Genomic DNA, 24,893 nt, shown 5'->3' on the forward strand with positions numbered 1-24,893 from the left:
CTTATTGTCCAGGTTTCTGAGGCATAGAGGAAAAAAGGATAGAATTCAGCATATTAGGAGTTTTTTTCCTTGTTAAAAGCTTGAGCTTTCTTACTAACACATCTTTCATCTTCACAAAATTACTTCTATCTCTATCCTTCTGATTTTGGCATCAGTTCTACCATCTTTTGTTATCATTTGTCCTAACCAGACATACTTATCTACTTGTTTCAGTGTGACACCATCTACTTCAATCTTCACTCTGGTTTCTTCTAATGTATTCCTTCTAACTACCATTGTTTTTGTCTTTTTGGTGATTATACTCAATCCATATTCTAATACTCATAGATTTTACTTGATCTAGGATATTTTGTAGGGCCTCTTCTGATTTTGTACACTGCTGCCACAGCGCTACTTGCAGAATCAGAAGAGGTCCTACAAAATTTTGTAGCTCAAGTAAAATCTATACAACATGAATCTGTGATTTTAATATGTGCTGCTTCAGCAGTCTGAAGTGTCCATTTTCCACCCACAGTGCCACACTTTTTCAGAACAATTGTAGACCAATACTCATCCAAATGCATGGAGAATAGTATTTTGCTTTATGTAACTTCTTCCTACCCAACAGAATACTTAAACCTTAGTACACACCATCAAAACAGAACTGGTTTATTTTGAGACGCTGTTTCCTTATTATGTGGAAAATTGCATTGCTTCCTCTAATTTTATACAAAAGGGAGGTCAATACAGCAGTAATAGTGAGCAAGCTGCTTTTGTTTTTACAATATTCATACCATTACACAAGTACTGGGGCAATTATATGTGAATTCCACCAATTTTGCAAGAATTTCAAGAATAGAAAGATAGCAGAGTTCACTTTTAAGTTTGGACAGGCAAGTAAATAATCAGATTCTTTTTAAAAAAAAAGTGACTATTTGACAAGTAACTTTATGAACAACATTACAGTAACAGTTCTATTTCAGATATCTCCTGCACAGAATTATACATAAATATAACATTTTTATCTGGGTACATGTTTTGCAGCAGTCATAATTTTTGCAAAGCATCGTTTTTTGTTCAATTGCCTAGACTGCATTGGTAGTGATACAGATCAAATCTTCACAACATGCTCATTACTGTAGTCATAAAGACTATATTTTTGAACCATTATGCAATTTTCAAAGTTAATTAGCAGCAGTTCAGGCCTACACAGTTACTATATATAAAAATCAAACTTTGACCAAAATGACCATTTTGATTATAAATCTAGGCAACACATTGACAAAAAGGACGTGGTGTCATTAACATATTGATTGCACACATCAATTAAAATAGTCAGCACTGGCAGCTTTATTTTCATCTTAATAGAAAAAATCAAGTTATATTGAAATGGATATTAAAACCTCACTTAAAAAAATTCCTTCACTACTAAAGGCAGCATTTGGCATCTTACCCACAGTAGGCACTGGGTCTAGGAAACAAAGTTTCAGCACAGTTGGTGTATATAGATATAGCAAAGGCAGCATATAACAAAAGACTACAATTGAGATGAAGTTATCAGTGATATGTTACACCAAATGAAAGAGATTTATGTACAGCCCATATTGTTGTAATATTGATGGTGATAGTAGTGAAATGAAAACTGCCATACGTGACTATTGTTAACCGAATTTGTTAGCTCAAACAAATTTAGGATTAAACTGACAGAGCACTTCTGTTCAAAAACATTTTATGTAAAAGGTGTCATTATTGATTTAAAAGACTTTTACCAGATCAGCTATAGATTTTCCAACAAGACTTATTAGTTTAAAAACAAAATTAGACACACATTTTCCCCAATTCAGTTGCCCATTTATAGTGTCTGTGACCTAAAAATCATCTTCACCCTTGCAACAGTTCTTGGAAGCCAAGCAGCTTACAAATCAAGATTTATACTACAACAATTAAAATACACTTTATTTCCTTTGATTGTAGTATCAAGAAACAAACATAGTACCAGCATATGAGTTTGGGGTGTACTGATATTACAATATTTATTGTCTAATGTTTACTTCAGCAGTGAAACTTTGATACTCAAAACAGGACAAATATATCCCTGCCTACAATCTTCACCATTGGCAGAGTATTAAATGGCAAGATTCTGTATTGCAGCAGGGAACAGAGAACTACTCAGTCAGGAGTTACAACATATGTTTTAATTAGATCGCGGTTCAAGGTTTTACAACAGGACCTGTATGTTCAGACAATGTAGTTATTGGTGGGTTGTCACTTCCCATTGCATGAAATACCAATTTGAATTTGCAATCGAGGTGTTCCTTTATTCCAGAAAAGTACCTGCGCATTCAAACACATCACAGGAATGTGTATTTGAAGTGTCTCTGCAAAGTCTTTGCCACTGCTACTGAACAGGTTCTTTTAGAATTCCATTGGAAATTAAGAACTTTCCTTTAACCCTAACCATAACAAGTAAAACTTTACTCATTTGCTATTCAAACCATACGGACTTAATACCCAGATGTGGAAAAATAGTGGGTTGAAATTTCTGTTGCAATTAAAAAAAAAAGTACATTCTATTGGTCTAATATGTACAATCCCAGAGATCTCTGTAGGTGGTGTGGTTCTAGCATGTTGCCCTGATTTGGGTTAAAGCAGAAAGATGGTATTAAAGAAAAACAGCTCCAGTTAAATATTTAGTATATTTGGATTTCTTTTCTTTAAAACATTTTTAAAGGGATTTTTGAATGAGAAAAAAAGTTGCCAAATTCCCATAAATTGTTATTTAAAAGTAGATTGCTATAAAACAGACTTCAGCTGAAAATACACAAACAAATAAAAAAGATTCAAGGTTGTCTCATGCCCAATCATCTTAGGTCAAAAGATGCGAGAAAAATAGCACACAGTATTGATATTTCAGCGTACTGAACTCTATGCACTTTACCAACAGGGGACAAACTCAAAAGTTAATTTTACCCATTTTCACAGACTCTTGGAACAAGAGTGATACTGCCAAAAAGTGGAAACACATCACCCATTTATTCCCTTTAAGGGCAGTGGAATCTGAAAGGGGAAGGAAAAAATGAAGACTGCACTGAGCAGAAGCGTTAATCAGTTACCACTGCTGCACAGTATGGCTATTTGTTTTTTTTCCCAATCAACGTGTATTTTAATCCATGATTTGTACACTGCCAACAATAACAGTAAGTCGCACTTAATTAAAACAACTGGATAGTAATGGAGAGAAAATGTACATAATTTTTGTACAATCGCAGTCATGTTTTAGTTGGTGACACCTGCAGACATAGGATTATGATGTTGTTCAGCAGTTCTGTAGTATATCCAAAAGACGAACAACATCTGGCAGGGTTTTTTGGCAAATAAAGTCTTCTCATTATTCAACTGGTTGGCAATAAGCCTCATAATCTCTTCCAACTGGAACAGGTCAGTAAGGTCCAAAGACTCAACCACAATCTTCACCATTGCTTGGTGGCAGCCAGCTGAAGTGGTGTGACTCAAACAGAATGAGCAACTGCAACCTTTGACATGAAGCATATCCAGTAGCCAAAGGAGTTGCACCAGAGTATCCATTTTAAGCACTAAATGCATAATTAACTGTGCCAGCAGAAAATATGCAGCACTTATCTGAAAGAGGCACAAACCGGCTGTGGTTATGGAATGTTCATGTGTGTATGCAGAACTAATTTCCTAGGGATTTTTCTAACATTAGTATTTAGTGAGTCTGACTGACTAAAATATGGCATAACCTGGGTCTTTTAAGAATCAGTTTACAGTCCCTCTCATCAGTTTGCAATAACCATTTTGAAAGTTTTAAAAGACAAGCTAACTTTCATGAAATTAGATAGTAAAGAGAAAATAAAAACTGAATAGTTCTTCTGTTATAGCTCGAATATATGGAACTCTGATTTTGAGCAGTCATTGCATCATGAAGAAGTAAACCTACTAGTGTAGCCAAGACTTCCAAATTAACATATAGTTAAGAATTTTGTTGGAAATTACACAGGTTGAAAATACAGTATTCCACAACAGAACACATTTAACCTTGCCAATTAGGCAACATGATTATGGTACACAAAATTACTCGAGTTACCTGATTTAGGTGCAAATGTTGTAGTGAAGCTTAAGAAGACAGAAACCAAATCAAGTAACTCGGTTAGCACACTGTAAATCCTTCTACTGGCATTTCTCAAAAGTTCTGTCTAGTTGTTTTTGTGTGCTTTTCCAATAAGACAACCTAGTAAAAATTGTAAAATTGTCTCAGACTGTATAGATTTGTAAATGACCATGGTTAAATATTGGAAATTTGCTAAGTGAATCACAGTGTCATTATTTGGTCCAAACTGTTTTAAGGATTTAAGGTAGTTCAACCACATTGAGAAATATGATTCTATCCTAGCACCTGCACTATTTGTGTGCTATATTTACCAACAGACTTTTCAATGGTTTGAACACACACTACTTACAGAAACAATCAGCTGTTGGGAGATATTAACTGTCAGAACATAGATTATAAAACTGGATTCTAAACACAATCTCCAGTGTATAAAAGATCACACTGAAATTGGATGACATTTTAAAAATTTGAACCCTTAATTTTTTTCACGATTTCTAGCTATGAAATCTTTGCTTCATCAATTAGTCCTGCAGAATCTTCCAAGTCCTGCCTTTAAAAAAAAAATTTCAGTGTATAGGTTGCACCATCATTCATGTTTGTGTCCTAAAATTAAGGAAGATCTTTATTTGCTTCTCCACAAAAATTACATCCAGGAAATAAAAGTTGCAAAGCAACTTATTATCCATGGTACATAAATGACTTGGGCTTTGTGTGTGTGTGTGCGCGCGTGCATATGTGTGCATTCCCTTTAAGATCCTATAGTAACTTACAAATTTCAAAGTTAACATCTGGTTAGGCACACAAAAAAGCAGCAGTAAATGTTGGGGATTAACATTATTGCCCTACATTAAAATACATCAGTATTTGCATCTTCATAGCCTACGGCGATATTTCACATATGCAAACATTGCCAACACTGTTATACCCAGTACTGCCAATACTAGTGGTGATAAACCAGACTTCTCGTTTTGGTTATTCTTGGTTTTTATCTGAAATAAAACATTAAATACATTAGTGGACTGTCATTAAACACCAAAAGATCAAACTGCATTTTTGGCTTTCAAAATATATCCACATTTCCCATGCTTCAATTTAACCATTTTGGGGGCTAATATACCAATTACTTTCCTGTCACTCTAGAATTGGCCTTTATAGCCACTCCAGGCGCTGCTCCACACACCACTGACCACCTCCAGGCACTTACCCATGGTCTCTCGAGATGAGGAGGCCAAAGAAAAAAAAAACTTTCCCAGCTGTCATAGCTTCTGAACTCACAGCAACCCATGACAATAGATGTACAGTTCAGCACGTTTGGCTTAAAAAGTTGGTTTCTGAAATATTATGAGCTTTTGTGCAAAGAAGCAGGCTAAGGTAAGCCTTAAATGTCTTCAATAAGTTCTCACAAAGCATGTGCCATGTGACTTATTCTTTCCTCAGAGGCCCAGGCTAAATTTGTGATACATTTGCTGATAAACAAACTTTCCCCAGTGGATCTGGAGTGTCCTATGGGAATAAGTCTAATTCAAATGTTTTGCCTTCAGCAGTTATTGCATGTCTTGGCTCTTCACTTGGTTGCTAACAAATTTCTAAGCACATTATAGCACAATTTCTCAATCAACTACAGTTCACCATTTGAGTGTTCAAAAGACTGACAGGATAATGTTATTTTGAGAATAGTACATTGGGACAAACTTCCTTCACCTATAATAACCATGACATTGCAGAATACTTAAACCAGGAAAAACAAGGGCTGATTGGCAAAGATGAAAATAATTTTTTCTGTTAAATTGAAGGCCCTTGTCCACATAGATCAATATTATGATTGAATTCTCCATTGGGAACAATATGCATCAAATAATTTGTATTTATACAATCGATAGCCAACTTCAGAATGCCCCAAAGCACAGTACAGCCAAATAAGTACTTTTGAAGTACAGTCACAAGTTGTAAGGTAGGAAACACAGCAGCCAATCTGCACAAAAAGTTCCACAAACAGCAATGAGATAATGACCATATAATAAGCTTTAGTGATGTGGGTTCAGGGATAAATATTGGGCAGGGCACTGGGAGGAGAACTCCCTTGCTCTTTGAAAATCGTGTCATGGGATCTTTTACATCCACTTGAGTCAGGTTAACATCTCACCTGTGACAGCACAGCACTGAAGTCTCAGCCTAGATTATGCACTCCAATCTCTGGACTGGGACTTGAACCTATGGCCTTCTCACTCAGAGGCAAGAGCACTACCATTGAGCCAAGGCTAACAGCAAGGGTAATTCAATAACTAACAAAGTCATTACATACAGCATTGCCTCAGCCAAATGGCTACTTAAATAGTAGATTCAAAACAATGTCAACACCTCCAAGTGACTTGCCAAAAAAAAAAATGCCCCACAGGTATCGTAGAAGACAGTAGGACCAGTGTGAATTCTTGAGAGAATCAGGAAGTAGAAGTTGGGCTAAACAGCACACACTTTACCTTTTTTAAAACCAGTAGTGTCACCTCATCACCTGAATTTCTAAATATTTCCACCGCCTCCTGATGAGTCACATTGCACAGCTCTCGCCCATTGATCTAATTGACAAAAGGAAATTTATTTTAAAAGCATACCAGTGAGGTTAAGACACAGTTTACACAAATCTAAGCACAGTTCTGTGGCAGTAAAGGAGTTAATATGCAAAACTAATTGCATAAACCAAAAGCCAAAAGATTACTTACCTTCACTCACATCACCAGCTGGAGATGCTATTAAATCATTCCAGTAGGGGATCCAACTTTCAATTATATTTACACTTGAGTAAAATCAGAGTTATTTAATTTAGTATTAAGCCATACAGAAAGCTCCAAGTCCAATTCAGTCTGTGCTGAGTTAGCTGACTCCAGCCAAAGAAAGTACGGGCCCTAAAAACACTCTCAGTGCCTTTGATCTTTGCCGGGTGGTTGCAGCATTGCAGAAGAATCAGTTTCCACTCCTGAATGCTCTCCAGTGACACCTGATGAGTGCAGCTGTGATGTGTCCACCATGCCAATATTTATCGTCTAGGTTCATCACTTGGGTGAAGTACCAAAGGTCTTGGGAACTCCCTGGTGCTTCTCAGTGGTTAGCAGTGAGTAGTTAGCTAGACAAACCAGGAGGTCATTGTTTTGAGCACCAATATTTTTGCTGATCTCTCCTAGGTAGCAGCTGAAATACTGCAATTGACTTCAGCATCCTTGGATTGGGAGGTGGGGTGAAACCACACCTTGGGAGGAATCACCTGCTCCCTCCGAGCTCGAATCATGAATGGTCACAGCACAGAAGGAGGCCATTCAGCCTGTCATGGCTGTGTCAGCTCTCTGCAAGATCAACTCAGTTAGTCCCAATCCCCTGCCCCTTCCCCGTAGCCCTGCAATTTTCTTCCCTTTGGGTGCTTATCCAATTCCTTTTGAAAGCCAGGATTGAATCTGCCTCCACCACACTCTCAGGCTGTACATTCCACATCCTAACCACTAGCTGGGTAAAGAAGTTTTCCCCTAACTTTTCTGTTGGTTCTTTTGCCAATCACCTTAAATCATCATCCTCTGGTTCTTCTGCCAATGGGAATAGTTTCTCTGTAGCTACTCTGTCTAGACCCCTCATGATTTTTAACACTTCTATCAAGTCTACTCAGTCTTCTCTAAGGAGAAGGGCCCCAATTTCTCCAATCTACTCTCATATTTGAAGTCCTTCATCCCTGGAACTTGTAAGTAGCATCAAGTCCAGCTCGACAGAGTGCTGCTTCAACAGAGTGCTTAAGTTGGGAATTTGATGAGTGTGGGAATTCGACAAGGTGAGAGAAGAGCTGCTGTTCTAGCCTTTTACAGAACAAGGAGTGGTCTGAGAGGGGGAGCAGGACACAGCGAGACTGGAGAGCTGACGTCCAGACGCATTAATTAGGTAAGCAGGTAGGTAATTGGTTGGTGAGTTTTAAGGTATCTTTTATTTTCTCTAAATTAGGGCAGTAGTTCAAACTATACTGGGAAGATACAAGTACTGTATTAACTTTATAGATTAACTTGTTAACCTACTTAATATAATTAGAAATTATCAGTGATATTTCTAAACTTGAAGCCCTAATTAAACAAAAAAAGACAGCAGGGCAGGTGGTGTGTTGCAGCTGTACCATGTGAGAGCTGGTGAACATCAGTGTGACCCACCGCTACCACATCTGCAGTAAGTGTCTGCAGCTTGAGGAACTTCGGCTCAAAGTTGATGAGCTGGAGTCCAAGCTTCGGACACTGAAATGCATCAGGAAGGAAGGAAGTTACCTGGATACTTGCTCCAGGAGGCAGTCACATCCCTTGGATTAGGTACTTCAGATTTAGTCAGTGATCAGTGACAGGAGGGTGTGACTACAAGTGAGGCAGGTATGGGAATGCAGAAGGTAGCAATGGAGGAGTCTTAGCCCTTGCGCTTGTCCAACAGGTTTGAGGTTCTTGTAGCCTGTGTGGACAAGAGCAGAAGCTGCAGGGTGGATGAGCAAACTGACCAGAGCACCATGATACAGAGGGCCCTTCAAGTGGGGAAGTATAAAGGAATGTAGTAGTAGGGGAACAGTACAGTTAGCAGGACAGATACTGTTCTCTGCAACAGAGAGCTGTGTTCCCTGCCTGGTGCCAGGGTTAAAGACATCTCCTTGGGGCAGGAGAGGAAGGACCCAGTTGCCATGGTCCACGCAAGTACCAATAACATAGGTAAGACTAAGAAAGAGGTTCTACCAACGGAGTATGAGTGTCTAGGGGCTAAATTAAAAAGCAGTAATCTCTGGATTACTACCTGAGCCATGAGCAAATTGGCATAGGGTAAATAAGATCAGAGAGCTGAATGCATAGCTCAAAGATTTGTGTGAGTTGCGACTCATGGGGCAGTACTGGGGAGAGAGGGAGCTGTACCATTGGGACGGGCTTCACGTGAACCGCTGGGATCACTGTCCTGACAAATCACATAACGAGGCCTGTAGGGAAGGCTTTAAACTAAATAGTGGGTGAGAGGGTTCACATGAGGGGAGATTTAGAAAGATAACGAGAAAGGACAAGGCAATAGTGCAGGAAAGCGACACAGTTAATGATACTCAGAGTGTGACAGGAAGGGGAAGAGCATACCAACGTAAGAGTCCACCAGCAAATAGGGTTAGAGTAGCGAAAGTGGTAAAAAGACAGAATTAAAGACCCTTTATCTGAATGCATGCAGCATTGATAACAAAATAGATGAACTTCTAGCACAAATAGAACAAAAATGGCTGATATGCCGAGTGACCAAGGCAGGGAACTGAATATTCAAGGGTATTTGACATTTCGGAAGGATAGGAAGACAAAAGGTGGGGTAGCTCTGTTAATAAAGGACAAGATTAGTACAATAGTGAGAAATTATCTTGGCTCGGAAGATCAAAATTCAGTTTGGGTGGAGATAAGAAATATCATGGGAAAGAAGTCACTGATGAGAGTAGTTTATAGGCCACCTAACACTAGCCACATTACAGGACAAAGTATAAATCAAAAAATAATGGAGCTTGTAAGAAAGGCAATAATCATAGGCAATTTTAATCTCATCAATTGGACAAATCAAATTGGCAAAGGTAGCCTTGAGGATAGGTTAAGTGAGTGGGCAAAAATTTGGCAGATGGAATATAATGTGGGAAAATGCGAGATTGTCCACTTTGATGGGAAGAATAGAAAAGCAGATTATTTAAATGGAAAGAGACTGCAGAATGCTGTGGTAGAGGTATCCTTGTACATGAATCACAAAAAATAAGCATGCAGGTACAGCAAGTAATTAGGAAGGCAAATGGAATGTTGGCCTTTATTGTAAGGGGGATGGAGTATAAAAGTAGGACAGTCTTGTAACAACTGTAGAGGGCATTGGTGAGACCATACCTAGAGTACTGCATACAGTTTTGGTCCCCTTATTTAAGGAGGGACATACTTGCACAGGAAACAGTTCAGAGAAGGTTCACTAGGTTGATTCCTGGGATGAAGGTGTTGTCTTATGAGGAAAGATTGAGCAGCTTGGGCCCATACTCATTGGAGTTTAGAAGAATGAGGGGTGATCTTATTAAAACATAAGATTTGAGGAGGCTTGACAGGGTAGATGCTGAGAGAATTCTTCCCCTCCTGGAGGAATCTAGAACAAGGGGGCAGTTTAAAAATAAGGGGTCTCCCATTTAAGACTGAGATGAGGAAGAATTTCTTCTGAGGGTTGTTAATCTTAGGAATTCTCTACCCCAGGGAGCAGTGGAGACTGGGTCATTGAATATATTCAAGTCTGCGTTAGACAGATTTTTGATGTACAAGGGCATAAGGGTTCTTTTTGGGGGGGCAGGCAGGAAAGTGGAGTTAAAGCCACAATCAGATCAGCCACGATCTTATTGAATGGCAGAGCCGCTAGAGGGGGCAAATGGCCTACTCCTGCTCCTTTTTCTAATGTAGCTATTCTCGCCTAAGAGCGAAGTCCAAAGTACGGAAAGTCCTCATCACGGAACTCCTCTTTGCTGACGATGCTGCTTTAACATCTCACATTGAAGAGTGCCTGCAGAGTCTCATCGACAGGTTTGCGGCTGCCTGCAATGAATTTGGCCTAACCATCAGCCTCAAGAAAATGAACATCATGGGGCAGGACGTCAGAAATACTCCATCCATCAATATTGGCGACCACACTGTGGAAGTGGTTCAAGAGTTCACCTACCTAGGTTCAACTACCAGTAACTTGTCTCTAGATGCAGAAATCAACAAGCGCATGGGAAAGGCTTCCACTGCTATGTCCAGACTGGCCAAGAGAGTGTGGGAAAATGGCGCACTGACACGGAACACAAAAGTCCGAGTGTATCAAGCCTGTGTCCTCGGTACCTTGCTCTATGGCAGCGAGGCCTGGACAACGTATGTCAGCCAAGAACAACGTCTCAATTCATTCCATCTGCGCTGCCTCCGGAGAATCCTTGGCATCAGGTGGCAGGACCGCATCTCCAACACAGTCGTCCTCGAGGCGGCCAACGTCCCCAGCTTATACACACTATTGAGTCAGCGGCGCTTGAGATGGCTTGGCCATGTGAGCCGCATGGAAGATGGCAGGATCCGCAAGGACACATTGTACAGCGAGCTTGCCACTGGTACCAGACCTACCGGCCGTCCAGGTCTCCGCTTTAAAGAAGTCTGCAAACGCGACATGAAGTCCTGTAACAATGATCACAAGTCGTGGGAGTCAGTTGCCAGCGTTCGCCAGAGCTGGCGGGCAGCCATAAAGGTGGGGCTAAAGTGTGGCGAGTCGAAAAGACTTAGCAGTTGCAAGGGGAGAGCCAACTGCATAACATCCCCGACAACCAATTTTTTCTGCAGCACCTGTGGAAGAGTCTGTCACTCTAGTATTGACCTTTTATAGCCACTCCAGGCGCTGCTCCACAAACCACTGACCACCTCCAGGCGCTTACCCATTGTCTCCCGAGACAAGGAGGCCAAAGAAGAAGTATTCTCGTAAATCTTTTCTGCACCTTCTCTAAAGCGTTCATAACCTTCTGAAAGTGCTGTCCCCAGAAATGGACAGGATACTCCAGTTGAGGCCGAACCAGAGCTTTGTAAAAGTTCATTACAACTTACTTTTGTACTCTAAACCTCTATTTATAAAGCCCAGAATCCCATATGCCTTTTTAACCACTTTCTCAACCTGCTCTGCCACCTTTAACCATTTGTGCACATATACCACCCGCCCCAGTCTCTGTTTCTACATTCCCTTTAGAACTGTATCCATTATTTCATATTGCCTCTCCTTGTTCTTACAACCAAATGTATCACTTCCCACTTCTCTGCATTAAATTTCATCTGCCACATGTCTGCCTATTCCACCAGCCGGTTAATGTCCTCCTGATGTCAATCACAATACTTCCAGGTTTTGTCTCACCTGCAAATTTTGAAATTGTGCCCCACACACTCCAGTTCCAGTCACTAATGTATAACAAAAAAAGCAGTGGTCCTAGTACCACTACTGCGTTTCCTGTCACGCAGCCAACTTCGTAGCCACGCTGCCACTTTGCCGTTCATTCCATGAGCTTCAACGTGCTTTCAGGTCTATTATATGGCACTTCATCAAACGTCTTTTGGAAGTCCATAGAGAATGCACATTCTGTATGTACATTTTTATCCTTCCAAGGTCAAAAAGCCCACTGGCACCAGCTCAGAGCTGTAACCCAACAAGAGCCACCACATGTAGTAGATGAAAGTGGGGGGGGGGGGGGGGGGGTGCAGGGAAAATGGGAAAGATAAAGGACAGTTTTTAGACATGGCTTGAGCATGTTCCACTTGTTTCAACCCTATCCTTCCAAAAAATATGGCTGTGCTATCCCATGATTCATGAAAGATAATTCATTATATCACCATTAATTTTCTTCTTTCATTTACAAGGCACCACCTCAAATTTCTGCCTTCTTACGGGGGAATTCTGACTTAGTTAGTCCAGCAGGTAAAGCAGATTACACAGGGAAGTATTTTTAAACTTACGTTGATAGTTTAAAAGGGATGATATTGGATCAGCCTCCCATTATACACCTCTCCCACTGACACTGATGTAAAGGAAAATCAAGAGAGGAGTACAATGGCCAGCTGATCCAATATCACTCGTTTTACACTATCGTTCAATGGAGTGTTCAAAATAAACATGTTAGATGTCTTACTGCTAAGATTTGGTCTTGTTCCTTTAAACGCCCGTCAAGAGCTGCAGGTCCATCTTCTTTAATTTTGGTTACATAGATTGCATTACTACTACAAAAGTGCTGGTGATCTGTTCCTCCGATAATATTGAATCCCAACCCTACAGAAAAAAGGCCACAAATAAACTCAAGTCAACAGGAGAATAAAAGTTTTGCCAGCATCTACCAGCGCCTATTACACCATACATTCCTCAAATAGGTGAAGAAATGCTAACTATTGCAAATGTTCAATAAAACAGCCATCCAACAGCAGCCTTTTTGAACAACTTTAAACAGGACATTTGTATTGTGTGAATAGGCTGAATCAATTCTTGTGGCAAACTCCAATAATAATGAGCAAAAACAGAAAGTACATACCCATGTAATATCCTTCATCTGAGGTTTTTTTTTTAATTCCAGGAATATCAAAACTCATTCACCTTTTTAGAACATTTAAATATTTAGATCCTCAGTCCAGCCATTAGCTAATCACCCAAGTTTTGCTGCTAAGCAGGGCAAGCAACTGTGCATCTCCTTAACCAATTTAGATTGAGTTGAGAAATAGCAACAATAAAGAAGGAAGTGTAAATCAGTGAGTTAATTCAATCTTAAATCAAGTACAGAAAGAGAAATAAAAAGTGAAGGAAAGAGTGGAAGAAAAAAGACTTGCATTTATACAATTGCTTTTCATATCCAACGGAAGTCTCAGTGGTTAAAAGCCAATGAAGTACTTTTGAAGTGTAGTCACTGTTATAATGGAGAAAACACAGCAGCCAATTTGTGTACAGCAAGCTCTTACAAACAGTAATGTGATGAGATTATTTGGGCATTTTTTTTGTGATGATGATAGAGGGATAAATATTGGCCAGGACTCTGGGATATTTCCCCTGCTCTTCTTTGAAATAGTGCCATGGGATCCTTTATGTCCAACTGAGAGGGTTGATGGGGCCTTGGTTTAACGTTTCATCTGAAAGATGGCACCTCATACAATACAGCATCCCCTCAGTACGACACTGGAGCGTAAGCCTTGATTTTTGTGCTCAAATGGGATTTGAACCCAGAATCTTACGACTCACAGGTCAGAGTGCTACCAACTGAGCCATGGCTGACATGAAAGAAGCATAAAAGTTTTTTTTTTTTAAGTCTTACATGTGACATTTTAAAAATCTCAAACAATTAAAACCTAAAATCCAGATAGACTTGTATTCATTGCATTCCCTTCATCATCAAAAAATTCAATTAGATTAGTCAAGCATGATCTGACTTTTACACATTGTGCTGGATATTCTTAACTAAATCAAAACTCTCCAAGTGACTGCTGATATTTTTTCCCTGATTGTTTCTAAAACCTTACCCACCATTGTTGTTAAACTAACTGGCCTGTAGTTGCTGGAACTATCTTCCATCCTTGTTAGAATGTACCTAAAGCATCTCTTCCTTTGTTCTGTTACAGTTTGCCTATCAATCTTTGGTTCTATTTTATCCTGGCTAGATCCCTTCGCATCGCATTGAAATTGGCCCTCTTCCAATCTAGCCATTCTACCTTATACGGTTCCTTGCTTTCCTGCATTACGAGTCTAAACCTTCTGATACAATAATCACTCTTATCCAAGAGCTCCCCCACAGACACTTGGCCCATTTGGCCTGCTTCATTTCCCAGCAGTATATTCAGCAATGCCTCCTTTCTAGTTAGGCTGAGAACATACTGATCAAGGCAGCTCTCCTGAACACATTACAGAAATTCCTTTCCCTTTACTCTAAAATTATCCCAATCGATATTTGGGTAAGTCCCCCAATATCACAACTCTATGGTTCTTATACACGTGATCTCCCTCCAGATTTGCTCCTCTATCTCTCACTATTTGGAGGCCCCAGTAGCGTGATCATACCCTTTTTGCTTCTCAACTCTAACCAAATGGATTATGTCCTTGCCCCCTCACATAGGAACATAGGAAATAGGAACAGGAATAGGCCATTCGGCCTGACAAGCCTGCTCCATCATTCAAACAGATCGTGGCTGATCATCTACCCAAGTCATTTTTCCCTACCATCCCCATATCCCTTGATGTCATTAGTATGCAGAAATCTATTGATATCTGTCTTGAACATGCTCAATGATTGAGCTTCACAGCCCTCTGGTGTCGAGAATTCCACAGATTCGCCACCCTCAGAGTAAAGATATTCCTCCTCATCTCAGTCTTAAATGGCCTGCTCCATATTCTGAGACTGTGTCCTCTGGTTCTGGACTCACCAGCCAGTGGAAACATCCTATCCACATCTACCCTGTCACGCCCTGTAAGAATTTTCTAAGTTTCAATGAAATCACCTCTCTTTCTTCAAAACTCCAGAGAATACAGGCCCAGTTTCTGCAATCTCTCCTCATAAGGCAATCCCACCATCCCAGGAATTAGTCTGGTGGACCCTCTGTTGCACTCTCTCCGTGGCAAGTATATCCTCCTTAGATGAGATCAAAACTGTACACAATACTCCATGTGTGGTCCCACCAAGGCTCTATACAATTGCAGCAAGACATCTTTATTCCTGTACTCAAATCCCCTTACAATGAAAGGCCAACATACCATTTGCCTTCCTCATTGCTTGCTGCACCTGCATACAAGCTTTTCGTGACTCATGAACAAAGACACCCGGGTCCCTCTGGACATCAACACTTTCCAACCTTTCATTATTTAAGAAATACTCTGCCTTTTTGTTTTTTCTACCAAAGTGGATCACCTTACACTTATTCACATTATATTCCATCTGCTATGTTGTTGCCTATTCACTTAGCCTGTCCATATTCCCTTGAAGCTTCCTTGCATCCTCCTCACAACTTACATTCCCACCTTGTGTCAGCAAATTTGGAAATATTACATTTGGTCCCATCAAAATCATTTATATAGATTATGAACAACTGTGGCCCAAGCACAATCCTTGCAGTACCTCACTAGTAAAAGCCTGCCATCCTGAAAATGATGCACTAATTCCTATTCTCTGCTTTCTATTGGTTAACCAAATCTCAATCCATAGCAGTATATTATCCCCAATCCCATGTGTTATAACTTTGTTCACTGACCTCCTGTACGGGACCATAACAAAAGCCTTCTGAAAATCCAAATACACCACATCCACTGGTTCTCCTTTATTTATGCTGCAAGGTTTGTCAAACATGATTTCCCTTTCATAAATCCATGTTGACTCTGTCCAATCAGATCATTATTTTCCAAGTGTCGAGTTATCACATCCTTTATAACAGATTCTAACATTTTACCTACTACAGATGTCAAATTAACTGGTCTGCAGTTCTCTGTTTTCTCTCTTGCTCCCTTCTTAAATAATGGGGTTACATTTGCTACTTTCCAGGAACCCTTCCAGAATCTATAGAATTTTGAAAGATAATCACCAATACATCCACTATCTCCATAGCCACCTCCTTCAATACTCTGGGATGTAGCTCATCTAGTCCAGGGGATTTATCAACTTTCAATCTAGTTAATTTTTTTTTTTAGTACTGCCTCTTCATGGATACTACTTTCTCACAGTTCCTCATTTTTACATGTCTCTTGGTTCCCCAATATTGCTGGGACATTTTCTGTATCTTCCTCCGTGAAGACAAACTCAAAGTAATTGTTTAGTCTCTCCGCCATTTCCCCATTCTCCACCACAAATTCTCCTGTCTCCATCTGTACTGGACCCACATTTGTCCTTGCTAATCTTTTCCTTAAAGGGTATCCCCTCTTTCCAACACTACAATGCCTTCCCTAATCAGTATTGCCACCCCACCTCCCTTTTTTTCCCCCTTCTCTATCTTTTCTGAACACTTTATATCCTTGTATATTAAGTGCCCAGTCCTCACCATTTCTAATCCACGTTTTCGTTATTGCCACTACATCATATTCCCATACTGCTATTTGTCCTTGTAGCTCACCAACCTCATTCATCACACTTTGTGCATTTATATTAATGCATTGTAATCCTGTCTTTGCATTCCTCAGCCTTTAGTCTGCTCCTATCTAATATGGAACTACTTCCTTCTCTAGTACTGTCCAACACTCGCACATTATTCCTCCTTTCTACTTCTATATGCTGGTGCCCATCCCCCTGCCAATTTAGTTTAACTCCTCCCTAACTCCACTAGTGAACCTCCCAGTGAGGACACTGGTCCCAGTCCTGTTGAGGTACAACCTATCCCTTTTGAATTGGTGCCTTCTGCCCCAGAACTGGCCCCAATGCCCCAAGAATCTGAAGCTCAACCTCCTGCACCAGGCTTCAAGCCACACATTGATCCTCCCTATCTTTCTACCACTACCACTCTCACTGGGAGCAATCCAGAAATTACTACCTTTGAGGTCCTATTGTTTATCTTCCTCCTTAGCTCCTGAAAATCTGACCGTAGGACCTCAATACCTTTCATTGCTATGTGGTTGGTACCAATGTGTACCACAACTTCTGGCTCATTCCGTTCCCCTTGCAGACTATCCTGACCCCTTTCTGTGATGTCCTTTACCCTGGCATAAGGGAGGCAACACACCATGCTGGACTCAAGGATGGTTACAGAAATGGCTGCCTGTCCCCTTGACTATGGAATCACAGAGCATTGCTCACAGGAAGTTACATGTTAGAAAATTATGTAATTATTTGAAATTATGTAAAACAGTGTTTGTACGCAATTGAATAATGAATTACGAACATGCCAATTAGGAGGAGTAGGCCACTTGGCCCTTCGAGCCTGCTCCACCATTCAATAAAGTTCACGGCTGAACTGATTACTCAATATTTCTACCCCCTCGCTGATCAAGAATCTATTTACCTTTGCCTTAAAAATATTCAAAGACTTTCCTTCCACCGCCTTTTGAGGAAGAGAATTCCAAAGACTCTTGACACTCAGAGATTACATTTCTCCTCATCTCGGTCTTATATGTGCGTATAAATGCGATATGGAATTCAGTTATCTTTGGTCGTGTTTATTTTGCATACTTGTTCTTCTGCCTGCGTTTGGTGACTTTGTTCAGGAGTTATCTTTCTGCATTTGCTGTTTTTAGTTTGCGTTTTTAATGGATGCTGCTGTTTGGATATGGGGACGATATTTGGTATAGGATTAGCAAGGAGTGTTAAAGTGGAACAAAATTCTGAATGGAAACAGTGAGAAGGACTGTTGAGGTGAATACAGTGGGACAACAGCATGGGGTGTCAGGCAGCGAGAGGCCAACAACAGTGGCATTGTTACGGGACTCAGGATTGGAAGAAAGGCCCAAAGATGGTGGCAGATCAGAGCTCTTATCAGCTTGTTGTCTGGTTATAGGAGTTACAGCAACCAGAGGGTCAGGGACCCAGGAAGTGAAGATGTGATGGGTGGTAGGTGAAATCAACAGGAGAAAAGATTTTTAAAAGAGTGGAGGCTGCAGGGATGAAGAGAAGTGGAAATTTTGTAAGAGGCTGCCATTTTATTGCTGTAAGCCCGGTCAGTTGTAAAGGTGGTGAAAAACATGGTATGCAAGAGAAGGGAAAATCTTTTCTTCCCCCTTCGGAAACAAATGGACAATGGGGTTGTCAGGGCATGGTCACTTTACTTTAATTATCTCAACTGTGGTCTAATTCAACGTTTCTGGAAGCAAGAACTCTAGTTGACAAATCAAATGAGACATCAGTGAGTTAACATCTGCTTAGGTTTCATTATGTAAATGAAAGTACTTGTGTGTTCAATGTAACCTACTTCTGACTGCAATGATGAGTAATTCAGCTATTACTCCATTAGGATAAAAACTGCTGCTGGAGTTCAGCACATAATTATCACAACTTGAATTATGTACTTGTTTTCTTTCAACATTTGTTTTTTTAAATTTAATATACAACAATTAACATACAAATTGCGCATACTTAGCAAAAACAAAAAATCTTCTATACACTAACACAAGGCTTGGCTGCTGGCTGCAGTGTTCCCATAATGTGTGGGTACTTGTTTATGGCTTTTGAAGATACCAGTTTATCATTGAACCAAGCTATAAAAGGAAGCACTTGCCCAATTAACAAAAGATTGCAAGCATTTTTAATGTTTCAGCTATCCATTTGATTTTTTTTTAAAGGAGGCAGCAAGCATGAGTAAACAAGCAAACAAACAATAGGAGGATCAAAATCATGGACCCCTCCCCGGGCCTTAATTGTGGTGACAGATATGAAAATGAATCAGAAAATTAAGCCATGGTTCCCCAAAGGTATACAAATTCACCAAAGCCTTGTTGTAGCCCAGGTTCAAATGTTCACATCTCCCACTATTTAAAATGAATATCAAGCTTATAATGGAGTGGGTGTAAAATTACTTGAAAGCCTTCTAGTAAATAAGTTTAAGAGGTTAACGAGAGATAAAACAGCATGATGTGAAAGTTATCAGAAAAACAACCCATTTCACGTATGCATGAAAACACCAGTAAAAGAAACTGTCGTTGATTTCCACCCATCCACCAGGATATATTTCACATAGGTGTGGATCAAAAGGCTGCAGAACTGCATGCATATATATTCTGCTGATTTTCGTTCTTTGCACCAAAAGCAAAACTTCCACTTTGTGTGGCATTCTAGAAAATAAAGACCTGCATGAAATGGTAGAAAGAAAATGCAATGATAAATGCAATTTTGCATTAACAAGAATCTGGAATTATGCAGATAATGCTTCAAAACAGTACAAATCGTATTAGTGTTTCAACACTCTGGTGCTGTGGCTGAGTGCTGTCACTTCCTACAGGGCAGGTTTCTAATTCGGAAGTGTTATTATTGCAGCAGTTGTGTAATATTGTATGGAATCTATGGTTTTGACTGCAGAATGAATTCCACACCACTAAAACCACAAATGAGCAAACACAATGAAGGCTATTCTATTCTTTTTTGTATCTTTTCTTGTGCTTTTCCCCTTTCTCCACCTTGTTCAGCTCCATAAAAGCAAAATATTGCAGATGCTGGAAATCTGAAATAAAAACAAAGTGCTGGAAATACTCAGCAGGTCCAACAGCATCTATGGAGAGAGAAACAAGAGTTAATGTTTCAGGTTCTGTGCCCTTAAGGTCACCTTTCAGATCACAGACCTGAAACATTAAACTCTGTTTCTCTCTCCATTGATGCTGCTAGATCTGCTAAGTTGTTCTGTTCCATTCCTTTTTAAATCTGTTCATCAGTAACATCCCAGTCCTAAGGAGATAGCCACAACTACAATGGCATGCCAATGGTCTTCACAGATGCTACCTCCAATAAGTACTTCCAATGTTTTCTGTTTTTATTTCAGCCTTCCAGCATCTGCAGCACTTTGCTTTTTGTTAAATAAAGAACTTGCATTAATATAACATCTTTCATATTCTGAGGAATGTCAAAGTGCTTCACAGGCAATGAATTAAGTGTAGTGCATGTTATGTAGGCAAAAGTGGAACCTAATTGGTGCACAGCAAGGCCCATAAACAGCAATAATGTAATCCATCTGTTCTGATTGTGTTGATTAAGGGATACATTTTGGCCAGGAAGAATTCTGCTGCTCTTCTTTGAATAGTATCAGGACATCTTCCAAGTTCACTTGAACAGCCAAATGGGGCCACACTTCAGCGTCTTGGGCAATCTGGCACTTCTCATGCAGACACTGAAGCATCAGCCAAAAATCATATGCTTATGTCCTTCTAGTACCTTGGTGAGCACATATCCATTTAGAATTGCGACTAGAAGCTTTGTTTTTGGCCATTGTATCTTCCCCAGTGACAAGTCTAGAAATAACACTAGACTGTAAATGTTGGCAAGAACATTCATTTCTTTCATGCCCAAAATAGATGACTTCTTCAAAATCCACTCTTCAGATGGATGTCACTGCCTTCCTTATTTACCAGCTTTCACAAACATCAGTGAAGAATGAAAGTGATGGGTGAGAAGGACGCTTGGGTTAGGATTCAAAGGGCTGAATTCTAGAGAAGATTAAAAAAAAGGATATCCCAAAGCCTTTCACAGCCAATTAAGTATTTCTGAAGTGTAGTCACTGTCGCAATGCAGGAAACACAGCCAATTTGCACAGAAAGGTCCCAGAAACAAAAATGAATTATATGATTTGATAACCTATTTCAGTGATATTGGTTGAGAGATAAATCTGACAAGGATAACTTCCTACGCTGTGAAAAGTCCCAAGGGATCTTTTACGTTTACTGAAGAGGACAGACTCTTAATTCCATCCCTCCAACAGTCCCTTACTAGAGTGTCAGCCTAGATTAAGCTTACAAGTCTCCAGAGTGGGGCTTCTAACTCAGGAGTGCTGCCACTGAGCCAAGGCCAGCAGAATTTATAGAGGTCAGAAGTTGGGAGAAGGGAACTGCTGAACTTGAGTCTAGAGACAACAAAAACATGAATGAGGGCTTTGGTAACAGAATGTACAATGCAGGAACAGAGGATGGCAAAGTTGGGAAGTTTGGAGTGAGCAAGCTTGGTGAGGAATAAGGCATGGGTTTGAATCTCAGCCTGTGGCCAACCAGGACATCAAGGTCAGATAGAACGTGTTACAGCTGGAGTGAACAGCCAGGGGGCGTTTTATATTCAGTGGTTAGCACCGCAGCCTCACAGCTCCAGGGACCCGGGTTCGATTCTGGGTACTGCCTGTGCGGAGTTTGCAAGTTCTCCCTGTGACCGTGTGGGTTTTCGCCGGGTGCTCCGTTTCCTCCCACAGCCAAAGACTTGCAGGTGATAGGTAAATTGGCCATTGTAAATTGCCCCTAGTGTAGGTAGGTGGTAGGGAATATGGGATTACTGTAGGGTTAGTATAAATGGGTGGTTGTTGGTCGGCACAGACTCGGTGGGCTGAAGGGCCTGTTTCAGTGTTGTATCTCTAAATAATAAAAAATAAAATATGATTTGATAACCTATTTCAGTGATATTGGTTGAGAGATAGTCTGGCAAGGATAACTTCCTACGCTGTGAAAAGTCCCAAGGGATCTTTTACGTTTACTGAAGAGGACAGACTCTTAATTCCATCCCTCCATCAGTACCTTACTAGAGTGTCAGCCTAGATTAAGCTTACAAGTCTCCAGAGTGGGGCTTCTAACTCAGGAGTGCTGTCACTGAGCCAAGGCCAGCAGAATTTATAGAGATCAGAAGTTGGGAGAAGGGAACTGCTGAACTTGAGTCTAGAGACAACAGAAACATGAAATGAGGGCTTTGGTAACAGCATGTAAAATGCAGGAGCAGAGGATGGCAAAGTTGGGAAGTTTGGAGTGAGCAAGCTTGGTGAGGAATAAGGCATGGGTTTGAATCTCAACTTGTGGCCAACCAGGACATCAAGGTCAGATAGAACCTGTTACAGCTTGAGTGAACAGCAAGGGGGTGTTTTATATTCAGTGGCAGTGACCTTGCAGAACAGAAGCAATTTTGGATTGGTACACCTCGGAGTAGAATCAACTAAAGATAATACCATGGAGGTGAGGTGGTAGAGGAAGCTAGTATGGTTAAACACAGAGGTCCAAGAAAGAAAACTTTAGGCAGAGTAAACTTGATATTGGGAGCAAGAGGAAATGTGTAAGGATAAATCCTAATGTAAAGTCTATAAAAATCTCATCCCTTGGTACGAGTGCTTCCTTTATTTTTTAAATTAAATTTTGAAGATGTGGGTTTTTTTTTTTTTACAAGGGTCACTAAGAGGTCTGGACTATAAACAGTTCCTGGAAGACACCCGTCTTCAAATAATTACCCAGGAGGGGTTGTTTTTGACTTGGGGAAGATGTTTACAGAGAAGTGACAGGCCAAGATTTATAGGGATCAGGAGGCTTGACTCATGTGACACTGCTTATGGTTTCACTTTGGACAATGAGTTGGGATATGGACAATGGTCTGACAAAAACAATTGGAGAAAGCTTGCCAGGAGAGCAACACTCAGCTCAGTCTGCTCCAGCCATTTGAAAAAGCCTAACAGTTTTCCATTTCGAGAAGTTGACAATCAAATGTTAAGAAACGGCCTGAAACCCCAATTACTGCATGTTCCCTGGAAAGCCTGCTCAAACTGAACTTCAACAATCGCCTGTCAAGAACTGTTCTAAGAAGATTCCAATGACAGCCATCCATATGTACTTGGGACACCAAACCAAAAAGGACTTCTGACATCTTTTCATATCTTCTTTGTTCTTCAAGAATTAGCAAATGTTTTGGCCATATTCTTTTGGGTTTTTTTTGCACTAGAGCTCAAAAGGGTAAATCTCTATTTTTTCAGTTAACTAGCATACAAGTGTGTGTGTGTGTGCGTGTGTGTGTGAGGGGCTAAGGTAAAAAGGGAACTTTTATAGTCGATCTGTGTGGTTATGCTTTGCTTCATTACTGGTTAAAATCTGTTTTATAATAAACTGATAATTGTGTTGTTTAAAGGAAACCTGGTTGGTGTGTTTTATTCTGGGATTAAAAAGAGTGTCTATAATTGACTATTGATAAGTAGGAAAAATTTTTTATATATGTTGTGACCTGTGGAAAAGTGGAACTACAATAAACACTGCACTCCTCCTGCTTTGGTCATAACACCCTGCTAAAATCAGTGAATAATGAGAGAAGATTAGGCTTTCAATGGGATAGTGCTGCCCAAATTTGATCACTTAAGAGCAACACCATTAGCCTTTCAATTAGTAACAATGGTAACAATTTTTAAAAAGGTTTCAAATGTAGCTCTGTAGCTTTTGCAGACTCAACGGTCCATTTTTATCAAGTTAAAAACTTGGAAAAACGCTGATTTCTTTTATCGATACACATGCAGCAAAGGGCACTGAACAGATAAAATGCATATATGCAATGTCACAAATTTAAAATTCTCCCTTGTATTTAAACCCCTTCATGGTCGACATCTTTCCTACCGCTAGTCTTTTCCAGCAGTAGAAGTCTCAGAACTCTGGCCTCTTGTGCAACTCCCATTCCTGTTTTTCCACCATTGGCAGTTGTCACTTCAGTCATCTAAGCCCCACACTTTGGAATTCCCTCCTTAAACTTCTCCACCTATTCACTTCAATCTCCTCTAAGTCCCTCCTTAACAGTCATTTCCATGACCTAGCTTTTAGACAACCCTCCTGATATCCTCCTCCTCAGGCTTGGTGTGGATTGTTAGCTGATGCTCTTCTGTGAAGTTCCTTGGGATATTTTTCTCTATCAACAATACTATACACATTGTTGCTATCATCACCACACTTCTCCACATCCAGTAGTTTAGTGATTGTAACTTAAATGTCTCACTTCACTTATACAAGATTATGAGCTCTGACAATTAAGGATACATGAAGAAGAGGGGGAGGGAATTGACATATTCTTCGTTCAACAAAGTTTGGCTTAAATTACATGTTTTAACATAAACTTGTCTCACTGCATGTTCATGCGTAAAAATGGAATTAGCCAGAGCACCTTTTAATAAAGCCAATGTCACTTTAAGGTTGACTACTCTCATCAATTGGTACGGGGACACAATCACTGACCAACGCAAGCAAATGGACCGCTGGTGGAGCACTACCTGGAACTGTACTTCAGGGAAAATGTCACGGAGACTGCCCTCAATGCAGCCCAGTCTCTGCCGGTCATGGATGAGCTGGACGTAGAGCCAACAAAATCGGAACTCAGTGATGCCACTGATCCTCTAGCCAGTGGAAAAGCCCCTGGGAAGGACAGCATTACCCCTGAAATAATCAAGAGTGCCAAGCCTGCTATACTCTCAGCACTCTACAAACTGCTTTGCCTGTGCTGGGACGAGGGAGCAGTACTCCAGGACATGCCCGATGCCAATATCATCACCCTCTAAAAGAACAAGGTGACCGCGGTGACTGCAACAACTACCGTGGAATCCCCCTGCTCAGCAGAGTGGGGAAAGTCTTCGCTCAAGTCGCTTTAAACAGGCTCCAGAAGCTGACTGAGCGTGCCTACGCTGAGGCACAGTGTGGCTTTCGAGCAGAGATCCACCATTGACATGCTGTCCTCCCTTCGCCAGCTACAGGAGAAGTGCCGCGAACAACAGATGCCCCTGTACGTTGCTTTCATTGATCTCACCAAAGCCTTTGACCTAGTCAGCAGACGTGGTCTCTTCAGACTACTAGAAAAGATCAGATGTCCACCAAAGCTACTAAGTAT

At 40.5% G+C, this 24,893-nt stretch overlaps 1 protein-coding gene across 1 annotated transcript in view; it reads right to left on the bottom strand.

Moving 5' to 3' along the window:
- Positions 1-632: 632 nt before the first annotated feature.
- The window catches only part of synj2bp (synaptojanin 2 binding protein), a 34,261-nt gene continuing 10,000 nt past the window's right edge, over positions 633-24,893 (bottom strand). Inside the window, exons 2-4 of the mRNA XM_068039541.1 lie at positions 12,783-12,919; positions 6,586-6,681; positions 633-5,097 (exon numbers count right to left, since the gene is read on the bottom strand). Of these exons, the coding sequence (XP_067895642.1) occupies positions 4,981-5,097; positions 6,586-6,681; positions 12,783-12,919 (350 nt within the window). The 3' untranslated portion in view covers positions 633-4,980. The remainder of the gene's footprint in view (positions 5,098-6,585; positions 6,682-12,782; positions 12,920-24,893) is intronic.

The sequence above is a fragment of the Heterodontus francisci genome, chromosome 9 (genome assembly GCF_036365525.1).
Source record: "Heterodontus francisci isolate sHetFra1 chromosome 9, sHetFra1.hap1, whole genome shotgun sequence".
Taxonomy (NCBI): domain Eukaryota; kingdom Metazoa; phylum Chordata; class Chondrichthyes; order Heterodontiformes; family Heterodontidae; genus Heterodontus; species Heterodontus francisci.